The sequence below is a fragment of the Chrysochloris asiatica genome, unplaced genomic scaffold (assembly GCF_000296735.1).
Source record: "Chrysochloris asiatica unplaced genomic scaffold, ChrAsi1.0 scaffold00094, whole genome shotgun sequence".
Taxonomy (NCBI): domain Eukaryota; kingdom Metazoa; phylum Chordata; class Mammalia; order Afrosoricida; family Chrysochloridae; genus Chrysochloris; species Chrysochloris asiatica.
The window spans coordinates 12,033,090-12,045,392 of record NW_006408612.1 but is presented as its reverse complement, the minus strand read 5'-3'; the positions used below and the strand labels follow the sequence as shown (position 1 = coordinate 12,045,392).

At 38.8% G+C, this 12,303-nt stretch overlaps 1 protein-coding gene across 1 annotated transcript in view; it reads left to right on the top strand.

The window, feature by feature from the left end:
• The window catches only part of CCDC141 (coiled-coil domain containing 141), a 331,211-nt gene that overhangs the window by 114,385 nt on the left and 204,523 nt on the right, over positions 1 to 12,303 (top strand). Inside the window, exon 5 of the mRNA XM_006866703.1 lies at positions 5,050 to 5,303. Within this exon, the coding sequence (XP_006866765.1) occupies positions 5,050 to 5,303 (254 nt within the window). The remainder of the gene's footprint in view (positions 1 to 5,049; positions 5,304 to 12,303) is intronic.

The window sequence follows — 12,303 nt, the reverse complement described above, 5'->3', positions numbered from 1 at the left end:
ATTGCTCATTACTGGTGATTGGAATGCAAAGATTGGGAGCAAAGAGGAAGGACCAATAGTTGGAAAATTTGGACTTGGTGATAGAAATGATGCTGGAGAACGAATGATAGATTTCTGCAAGACAAATGATTTAACCTAGATCACTAGGTCCTCTTAAAAACTAAACATTTATGTACATCAAGATATTTTACTAAAAGTTAAGAAAAATCCCAAAGACTGAGGAAAAATTGCTTGGGAATAACATATTGGTCAAGGGACTTATATCTAAAATTTATAGAAAACTTCAACACCTCAACAACAACAAAATAATCCAGTTAAAAATAAGTATAGGACATCTGCAGGTAGTTCACCAAAGAAGACATTCAGGTGGCCAACAAACACATGAAGAAAAACACAGGAAGCAACAAATGCTGGTGAGGGTTGTTGAGGGCTTGGAACCCTCATTCACTGGTGGTAAGATTGTAAAATGGACAACCACTGTGGGAAACAGAATGACACTTCCTTTAAAAGTCTGATATAGAAATACCATATGATCCAGCAATCTCACTACTAGGTATATATCCTAGAGAAATAAGAGTCATGACATGAATAGGTATATGCACACCCATGCTCATAGTGCTATCCACAAGAATAAACAGATAGAAACAATCTATATATCCATTAACAGATAAATGGACAAACAAGCTGTAAAGCCAAGTGATGGCCATGTTTGACTTCCTCTGGTTTCACAAAGGGGAAAGAGAATCAAACTCAAAATCAGACCAAGACTCCTATGACGAAGTCAGACATGACTCTACCCTCTAACCTTCTTATCCCTGTTCTGACCCCAACCATCCCTCCCACAGCACTCTCTGCTTCACATCTGGGTTCTATAATCCATTGTAATGGTCATGCAGAGCTCATAACAATACTCAACATTATGGGGTTTACTAGGGAAGTGAACAGGGTACAATTCAAGATCACAAAAACTCAGAATGCAGCAATTCTCCAGTCAGGAACACCTCTTGTTTGCCATCCTGCAGGTATGCCTCACTCTTTTCTTCAGCCTGCCAGCCATATGGCCCCTTGGCCTCTGCCCTGCTGGGGCAAGTGTTACAAAGCTCTTTTAGCTAGTCTATGAATGCACAAAGGGTCTATTCTTCAAGCCAGTCCTTGTAGGCACTCAGCTTTACTCATTCCAAGGGTCTAGAACCCAAACACACTGTGGCACATACACATGATTGAATAATGCACAAATAAATGTAAACACCTCATTTCATGGATAACCTGGAAGACAGTCTGATGGGTGAAATTAGTCACATGAAGACTAATATTATATTGCAAGATACGGTTTTCATGTAAAAAGATCGTTCTATGCTAGTTACCATGGTCTGGGAAAAGGAGGGCAAGTCACTAACTAGAGGGTTGTTGTTATGCTCTTAGTTCCCATTGAGTTGACTCTGACTCATATCGACCCATGCACAACAGAAGGAAATACTGCCCGGTCCTCCACCATCGTCACAATCATTGTTACACTTGAGCCCATTGCTTCCCACACTGTGCCAATCCATTTCATTGAAGGTCTTCCTCTTTTCCTTTGACCCTCCACTTTACCAACTAGAGGGTAGACACATATTAGCTTGGGTGAAAAGGATAGCAATAGACAATAAGGGGGAGGTCAACACAAAATGATCAAGACTAAGGAAGACACTGAAAGTAATACGAGATTTAAAGGCAACATAGATGCATATTATTATCTGCAATAATATTAAAATCAATAATATATTAATAGATACAAACTCAGGATGAACAGATAAGGGAAGGAGAAGGTACCATACCCATGAATATATATAGGTTTGACAAAGGGTATTTCTAATTATGTATTTACCTATGTTGCAAATGTATCCATGAATATAGTACAGCATACAGGGGGCAAAGCTAAAAAAGCTTCTTATCCATAAACAAACCCCGAGGGAATGAGTCACTGGGCCTGAAGGCTCAGGATCATTGTCTCAGATGACATCAAGGTCAATTGCTATAACATAGTCCACACAGCCAATGTTCTATGACCTACTTTGGTGAGTAGCAGCTGGGGTCTTAAAAGCTGTGAGTGATCATTAAGGGGCAACTATTGGTCTCTCCCCATCTGGGGCAAAGGAGAATGAAGAAAGATCAAAGATTCATGAGAATACTTAGTCCAAAACACTAATGGGCCATGCGAACCTCAGCCTCCACGACTCTGAGATTAGAAGGACTGGATGGTACCTGGCCACCATTACTAATTGCTCTGAAAGGCTCACATTAGAAGGTTCTGGATAGAGTGGGAGAAAAATGTGAAACCAAAATTTAAAAAATCAGGTTTAGTGGTCAGATAGAGTCTGGTGGGACCTCTGAGACTATGGCCTTTAGTCACCCTTCAGGCCTGGAACTGAACTCACCCTGCATGGTTTAATTTTCATCTAAACAATAAATGAATCTGCAAAAGGGACAATAACATTAGGTAGGTACATACTCTTTAGAACAATCAACCATTTACTATCAAAAGCATTTACCCAAGGACAAAATTTAGAAGGATTAGGGAAGAAGAAGAATGGAAACAGGAAACACAGGGAATGATGTTACATTGTGGGGACTGCAATGAATGACATAAAACAAAATTTGTATGAATTGTTGAATTGAAAATGTATTTACTCTGTAAATCTTCACCCAATTAACAATAATAATAATTTTTAAAAAGACAAGTATGTATTACTGTTATGGAAAGGAAAACAAAAGAAATACCATGGGCAAACCCTGCCACCTGCCCACACTTGCCCTATGTGTGTGTAGAAGCTAAAGGAAATCAGTATCTATACAGGGAGAATTTGTCATTTCAGTTCTTATATTAAACCTTACACAAATTAAAATGTTCCTGTTAGATCTGCAAGGTCCTCTATAACCTACCTGCACCTCATTTCCACATTTCTTTCAATCCCTCAGAACTTGTTCTATACTGATCTTTTCTGCCCCTTTTTATCTCTTATTCATGTTTGCTTCTTTTGCTTTGCTCAAGAGACTTAATCTAGTGTAAATTTTCTCCTGGCGTTTCCTACCTCATTTAATTGACCTATCCCCTGTCCTGATTCAAATCTGTGATTGTTTTGTTTCTTGTCTGTTTGACTCACAATCAAGTTGTCCAGTGTGCATGATCAGCCACCTCACTCTGAGCAGATATCATTGCGATAATTTACTGAACAGATCTAAATCATACGGGACTTCGGATTCTTTCCTTTCTATCTCAAAATGTCTTTATACAATATATTCGCTTGTCTCGTTCACTCTTTTAGCTTTTGAATAAAGGGCAGTAGTTAAAAGAAGCAACTGACTCAATTACCTCAGCACAATCACTGCAATTTGACAAATTGTCAAGTTTAAGGATGCCATAGTACAATGGAAAGAACACTGAAATAATAGAAGATGGCTTTCCATTCTAGTTCAGTCCATTTTTATTAGCGTAATATTTTTGGTAAGGTAACAAGAATTATTCTATGGCTGTTCTTCACAGTTCTCCTCATTCTAAAACAAAAGAGTGTATTATTTTTAAATAGTATCCTATTATTTTCTTTTCTTAGACCAACAAGTGTGTCAAAGAGTTCCCTGTCTTGTTAACTTTATCACTATCTTCTTACTCCTCAGCCTGGTAACTTGACTTCTGTTATCATCACTTGTTGTTGTGCTGTGGAGTTGATTCTGATTCATAACAACCGTGTATAGGGTTTCCAAGAAACAGCTGGTGGGTTTGAGCTGCCGGCCCTGTGATTCACAGTCTGGTGCTTATCCACAGCAACACACCACCTCAAAATTTCAAATCTTTTTTCTCAGCTGTTCTTTTTCTTTGGGGACTGATAATCTCCAGAATCTATAACTCCCCTTATTCAAACATTCTACAAAATTTATAGAGCGTCTCCCTTGTGCCAGTCACTGTGCTAAGTGCTGGAGATGAGTCATGGTCCCTGTCCTGATTGGACGAAAGTCTAGTAACAAAGACAGACGTGAGCCAAATAATACTGCATACAAATGTAAAACTTTACCTGTGATAAGACCTGTGTGTGAGAGGGACATTTTGCTGTGAGAACATGTAATAAGAGAATTTTACTACATAGCAATTGTTAGACTGAGGTAATTTGACTAGCTCTTTCTTTCAATTATTACTGACAGTTTATATTTAAAACCAAAAAACCAAATCTTTTGGTGTTGAGTCAGTTGACTCAGAGTGACCCTAAAGAGCAAAGTAGAACTGTCCCCACAGGAATTTAGAAGCTGTAAATCTTTACATAAGCAGACTGCCACATCATTCTTCTAAGAAGCAGTTGGTGGGTTCCACTCACTCATCTTTAGGTTAACAGGTGAGTGCTTAACCACTGTGCCACCAGGGCACTTTAGTCCATGTTTACACATTTAAATTTATTGTAGTATGAATTATAATTAATAAAAAATCTATTGCCAGGTGCTGTCAAATCCGCTCTGATGCATGGTGACCCTATGTACAACAGAACAAAACACTGCCTGCTCCTGCACCAACCTCACAAATGTTGTTGTGTTTGAGTGCATTGTTGTTGCTACTGTGTCAATCCATCTTGTTTGGGGTCTTCTTCATTTTTGTTGACCCTCCATTTTATCATACATGATGTCCTTCTCAAAGGACTATCCTTCCTGACAACATGTCTGAAGTGTAAGAGACAAAAGCCTCATCAGCCTATCTTATAAAGCACATTCTAGCCATACTCCTTGTAAGATAGACTTGTTTGTACTTCTGACAGTCCCTAGTACATTCAGTATTCACCTCCCACCTCATAATTCATATGCATGGATTCTTCTATGGTCTTGCTTGTCCATTGTCCAACTTCTGCATGCATATGAGGCTATCAAAAATACCAAGGCTTCGGACAGGTCCACCTTAGTCCTCAAACTGATATCTTTGCTCTTGAACACTTTAAAGAAGTTTTTGTACTTTAAAGTCTATGAAGAGTCTGAATATTACTGTATAAATGCTTGCTAATTTCTCTATTCTTATCTCTAATTTTCTTCTAGAGCTCTTAGAAAGATCTCTAGCCCTTCTAAACAAAAGTCAACAACTCACTGAATTCATAGAGAAATTCAAATGTGATGGGCCTAATATGAATCCCGAGTTGATTCAGGGAGCTCATAGTAGCTGCTTGAAGATCGACAGCCTTCTTGAACTGCTACAAGACAGGAGAAGACAACTAGACAAGTATCTGAAACAACAGCGGCAGGAGCTGGAGCAGGTTATGCAGATATGTCAGTGGGACCAACAAGAAAACCAGGTAACGTAAGGGGATATTGGTGATGTCCTTGATTCAGTTTAGTTTGGTTATTATGTGGATTAACCAGGCTCTGAAACAGTTTTTCAGTTGTGTTCATATCCTTTGGTCTTTGGTTCAGAAGTCTTTGGTCCAAAACATCATGCTGTTTGACCAAGTAGTTGGGGTGGTGTGCCATTGAGTCGGTTCCTACTCATAGCCACCTTTTATAGGGTTTTTGAGGCTTTAAATCTTTAGGGGAGCAGAAAGCCTTGTGAGGCTGTGAAAGTTGCTGGTAGATTAGAACTGCTGAATGCCATGACCTTGTGGTTTAGCAGGCCTGATACGTAACCCACTATGTTACCATCAAAACCAAGATTTTTATTTCTTCTCATTATAATACTGATTTTATAATTAGGAAAATGCCTTTGGGCAGTTTTGAAAATGACTGTATTCTATTGTTACATTCTCTTTCTCACTTCATTTCAGATCACAAATTTTAGACACATTTCTTTGAAATTCTGAAATGTTAATTGTAGTTTTCTTGAAAGTTGGAGGGTTGTCAGCCCCAAATTGTGATAATGTTCTTTGAAGAGTGGTCTGGTATGAAGAAATCTTACCTTGACCTTGGCTAGATACTCAGTGGTTAGAGGGCTTTATTTTGAGGTAGAGGAAGAGTGTTTAACGCGTTCGCAGGTTTTTGAGAGCATAGTACCCAGACTTCGGGCACAACGTTGATCAATTGTCAATCTACCTGCCACATAGTTCTTTGATTCCAATCATTTGATTGTAAGAGTGAACAGAACTCTCTTTTAATCCTGGACTCAAATGTTGTTGTTAAGTGCTGTCGAGTCAGTTTCGACAAACAGCGACCCTGTATAGGGTTTCAGAAGAGTGTCTGTGGATTTGAACTGCCGACCTTGCTGTTCAAACTGGCCTTGTGGCTGAGTGCTTATCTTTCAGGGAATGCTTATCCTGGATTGACACCAGGACTCCCCAGCTCAAATAGGTGGAATATTTATTGTAACATTTTGAATTGCCCCAATGGCATCCTGGAGTGATGCTGTGGGTTAATGTGCTGGACCACAAGGTCAGTTTGAATCATAAGGTTGGAGCTTCAAGCTTCAAGCTTCAAGCTGCTTCTCGGAAGCCCCATACAGGGTAGCTATAAGTTGGAACTGACTTGAGATCACTTAACAATAACAATCCTATTCTCAGATTAAGTGATGGGATTTTAAGGAGGCAAAAATGTAGAGGGGGTTTTTTGATCTGGAAGAATATGTTATATGTTGTTGTTAAGTGCTGTTGAGTCAGTTCTGAATCCTAGCAAACCTGTAAGAGTTTCTAAGGAACAGCTGGTGGGTTTGAGCTGCCAACCTCGTGTTAGCAATCCAGGGCTTATCCTACAGTGCCACACCAGCAGAAACAAATATGAAACTAAAATAATCTGGTTCTTATTTCAGGCTGGAAGAATGAGGACTTAAATGATGATTGGTCATTCAACCATCCCTTTTGAAGGCAGGGTTTTTCAAACTCTGAAATTCTTGTGGTTAGGTACTGAGGAGTCAGTTCTGACTCATTGAGACCCTGTATGGAGTTTCCAAGGCTGTAAATCTTTATGGGAGCAGAAAGCCTCATCTTTCTCCTGCAGGGCATCTGGTGGCTTTGAACTCCCAAACTTGTGGTTAGCAGCCCAGTACTTATCCTACAGTGCCACCAATGGTCTAAACTATTGACATTTAAAACAAAAAAATAAAACAAAAAAACCCCTCAAACTCAGTGAGTCGATTCTGACTCATAATTAATCTGCACCTTGTAAGATGTTGAGCACAGTCTCTGTTTTTACAGTGAGTCGATTCTGAGTCGTAATTAATCTGCACCTTGTAAGATGTTGAGCACAATCTCTGTTTTTGAGCACTAGATGACAGGCAACACAGCCCCCAGTATATATCCAGACCACAAATATATCCAGACATTTCTCAATTTCCTTTGAGTGGCAAAAATCAACCCAAGTTGAGAACCACTGCCCTAGTCCAACTTGATCAGTTGTCCTCCAGAACTATAAAAATTCATGTAGGTATAAATATAATGATCTTCCCTAAGTTTTAACATTTTTCTGCAAGTTCGATTTTAGTGTTGATGCAATGTTGAAGAATAGCATCAAGGACCCCAAATTGAGTGCAACTTTGTTGGTTTTTGTGGGCCTATCTTGTTTCTGGATGGTCTGCATGATGACCCTAGAATATTATAGAACCCAGAGATATACAGAAAATACTTCATTGGAGGACAAAGACCTACTACCTGATAGGCAAGGTTGTTGGTTTTGTTTTTGTTTTTTCTATTCTGTACTTACTTTAAGGGGATATAGGTAGAAGCTGTAAGGAACCCTGGTGTGGCACTGTAGGATAAGCACTGAACTGCTAACCACAAGGTCAGTGGTATAAACCTCAGAAACCCTACTCAGGGTTGCTATGAGTCAGAACCAACTTGATGGCACTTAACAACAACAGGAGCTGTGAAACCTTGCATTAACAAACTACTAACTTTGTCAATCATTTTAATCTCTCTCTCTCAAAAAAAAAAAAGAAGGAAATTTAAGTGGTGAATTACAGCAGCAAAGATTATTGATGAATAATGATGTAGATGTCTCAATATCTGATGTGTGTTCTCTCTTAAGGACTTAAGGGCTCTTTAAAGATGCATTTAGTGCTTCTCAGCTACTAAGTGCTTATGGCCTAACACTTTTGTACTAGAATAGGTCAGCTAACTTTCCTTTGGAGAAGAAATGATACGACCTGAATGATGATAACTTAAATAAGATTTACAGCAATAGTAAGAAACAACGACAACAACAAAGGTGTAAATGTAAATCACGTACTTTTCAAAAAATTTCTTAATTGGGATGTGATGGCCTGACAAATGTAAGTATGGCACACCGTTTCTTTAGCACTGTTTTTCAGAAGTAAAACTGTGCACTTGTTTTACATTTAAAGATGAACAGTTGACCTTTCTTTTCAACTACAGCAGCATCTTAGTTTGCAGATAATCTGCTTCATTAATGAAAATCAGAAGCAGCTTGGAGTATTTTGTGCATAATTAATTATCTTGGCAAGAAGATTTATGAATGTAATTTTTCTCAATTGCTCCAATCAAGCATAAGTGAGACAAACAAATAAATTAAAACTAAGTTATTCATGGTCTTTTTGTACAAGACAGTGTCAAGGACGCCTAAGAAAATTAAGTAAGACATGAGGACAATCACTTATTACTATCCAGATCACATAAAGATACACATCATTGAGGGTGGGGGAAGAATAAATTTAACTTACATTTTGGAAGTCATTGTGGTTTTATCATTTGAGTATAAGAGATTATAATCATGCCATATATTCATTGTTAACAGGCAATTGAAATAGTATCAGATGACACATAAGTATAGCCTTAGGGCACCTGCAATTTTCTAACTAGGATATAGAAGCTTAGATGGTTGTTGTTGTTAGGTACCATAAGTCAGTACAGACTCACAGCGAACCTGTGTACAACAAAACGAAACACTGCCTGGTCCTGCACCAACCTCACAATCATTGCTACGCCAAGCTCATTGCTGCCCCCACGGTACCAATCCAGCTCATTGGGGGTCTTCCTCTTTTTCACTGACCCACCACTTTACCGAACATGATATCCTTCTCAAGGCATTGGACCCTCCTGATAATATGTCTGAAGTATGTAAGATGAAGTCTGGCCATTCTGGCTTCCAAGGAGCATTCTGGTTATACTTATTCCAGCACAGATCTGTTTTTTTTTTTGACAGTCCATGGTGCTTTTAATATTCTTCTCCAACATCATAACTCTAATTCATCAATTCTTCTATGCTCTTCCTTTTCCACAGTCCAGCTTTCATATGCATATGCAATTATTGAAAATACCATGGCTTGGATCAGGCGCACTTTAGTCCTCAAACTGACATCTTAGTCTTGTGTAGCAGATTTGTCCAATGCAATACGATGTCTGTTTTCTTGACTGCTGCTTCTATGAGAGTTGATGTTTGATGCTTGCAAAATGAAGTCTTTGACAACTTCAATCTTTTCTCCATTTATATGGATATTGTTTACTGGTCTAGTGGTGAGGATTTTTGCTTTCTTTACGTTGAGATACAACCCATAACGAGTACTGTGGTCTTTGATCTTCATCAATAAGTGTTTTAAGTCCTCTTCACTTTCACTAAGCAAGGTTGTTATAATCTGCATATCACAAGTTGTTGATGAGTCTTCCTCCAATCCTGATGCTATGTTTTTCTTCATATAACCCAGTTTCTCAAATTATTTGCTCAGCATATAAATTGGATAAGTATGGTGAAAGAATACAACCCTGCCACACACCTTTCCAAATTTTAAACCATTCACTGTTCCCTTGCTTTTTTCGAACAACTGCCTGTTGGTCTATGTTCAGGTTCCTCATGAACACTATTAAGTGTTCCAGAATACTCATTCTCCACAATGTTGTCTATAGCTTGTAATGATCCACACAATTAGAAGCCGTTGCGTAGTCAATAAAGCACAGGGAAACATGTTTCTGGTATTTCCTCCTTGCAACCAAGATGAGACTGACGTCAGCAATGATATCCCTCATTCCACGTTCTTTTCTGATTCTGGCTTGACCCTCTGGAAGTTCTCTGTAAGTGTATGATTGCAGTCATTTTTGTATTATGTTTAGAAAAATTTTACTTATATGTGATTTTAATGATATTGTCCAATGGTTTCCAATTCCATTGGGTCACCTCTCTTTAGATAGACCCAAATACGGACCTCTTCCAATCAGTTGGCCAGGTAGCTACCCTCCAAATTTCTTGGCATATGTGAACGAGTGCCTCCAATGTCGCATCAGTTTGTTGAAAGATTATAATTTATATTCCATCAATTCCAGTGCCTTCTTCTTTGCCATTGTCTTCCATGCAACTCAGACTTCTACCTTCAGTATCATTGGCTCTTGATCATATGCTACCTCTTCAAATGTTTGAACATTGACCATTTCTTTTTGGTACAGTGACTCTCTGTAGTCCTTCTATAATCTTTTGATGCTTTCTGCATCAAAAAATGTTTTGCCCATAGAATCCTTCAATATTGCAAGTCAAAGCTATAATTTTTTTCTTCAATGCCCTGAGCATAAGAAATGCTGAGTGTAGTCTTCCCTTCTGTTTTTCTAACTCCAGATCTTTGCACATTTTGTTATAATATTTGACTTTGTCTTCTCGAGCTGAACTTTGAAATTATTTGTTCAGCTCTTTTACCACTTTATTTCTTCCATTTTATTTAGTACCTCTATGCTAGACAGCAAGCTTCAGAATCTCTTCTAACATCCATTTTGGTCTTTTCCTTCCTTCTTGTCGTAATAACTTTTTGCTTTCTTCCTGTGTGATATTCTTGATGTCATCCCACAACTCTTCTGGTCTTTGGTCATTATTGTATAATTAATCAAATATGTTCTTGAGATTATCTCTAAATTCATGTGGGATATGCTCAAGGACATATTGTGTCTCCCATGGACTTGTTTTAAGTTTCTTCAGCTTCAGCCTGAACTTGCATTTGAGCAACTGATGGTCTGTCTATTCCATAGCCTACCCCATATTCCAACCATGTATTCCAACTACTGATCTTTCCTCTTTGTTTCCAACCTTTGTATTCCAATCACCAGAAATGATCATACATCTTCATTGCATCTTTGATCAATTTCAGATTGAAGAAGTTGGTAGAATTCTTCAATTTCATAATCACTGGTTTTAGTGGTTGGTGTGTAATAGTGGTATTAGCTGGTCTTTCTTCTGTTGATGGTGGTTGTGTTCTGTGGAGGCTGCCCCAACTCATAGTGACCTTGTCTAGGGTTTTCAAGGCTGTAAATCTTTACAGGAGCAGAAAGTCTCATCTTTTCTCCTACAGAACAGCTGATGGTGTTGGAGTGCTGACCTTGAGGTTAGCAGCCCGACTCGTAACCACTATGCTACCAGAGCTTCTGGTCTTCCTTGTTGTTGTTATGTGCTGTGGAGTCGGTTCCGACTCATAGCGACCCTGTACAGGGTTTCTGAGGCTGTAAATTTTTATGAGAGCATAAAGCCTCATCTTTCTCCCACGGAACAACTGCTAGTTTCAAACAGCTGACCTTGCAGTTCGCAGCCCGATTCATAACCACTACGCTACCAGAGCTCCTTGATCTTCCTTGTAGGCATGTGTATATTATCCTATCATGGACAGTGTTGTGCTTCAAAACAGATCTTCATATGCTCTTTTTGATGACGAATGAGATGCTATTTCTCTTCAATTTGTTATTCTTGGTATAGTAAACTATGTGATTTTCAGATTCAAAATGGCCAATACCAGTCCATTTCAGCTCACTAATGCCTAGGAAATCAATATTCATGTGTTCTATTTGATTTTTCACTATTTCCAATTTTCCTAGATTCATACTTAGTGCATTCCTTGATCTTATTAATGGATGTTTGCAGTTGTTTCTCCTCTTTTTGAGTTGTGCCCCATCAGCAAATGAAGGTCCCAAAGACTTTACTCCATTCATGTCATCACTGTCAGTTCTACTTTGAGCAGGCAGCTCTTCCCCAGTTGTATTTTGAGTTCCTTCCAAATAGACAGGCTCATCTTCTGGCATTATATCTGACAATATTCTGGTGCTCTTTATCGTGTTTAAATATTCAGAATTCTGTTGCTCTCTGACAGTGTTCCACTGCTATTCATAAGGTTTTCAATGACCGAATATTTGGAAGTAATCAGTCTCCCTTTCTTCCTTTTGTCTTCATCTGGAAGCTCAGCTGAAACCTGTTCACTGTGAGTGACCCTTTTGGTATTTAAAATATTCATGGCATAGTTCCCAGAATCACAGCAACACACAAGCTACCACAGTATGACAAACTGACCGACAAGTGCTGGTTGTTGTTGTTGTCAGGTGCCATCGAGTCGGAACCGACTCATAGCGACCCCATGCACAGCAGAACGAAACAATGTTCGATCCTGGGCCAACC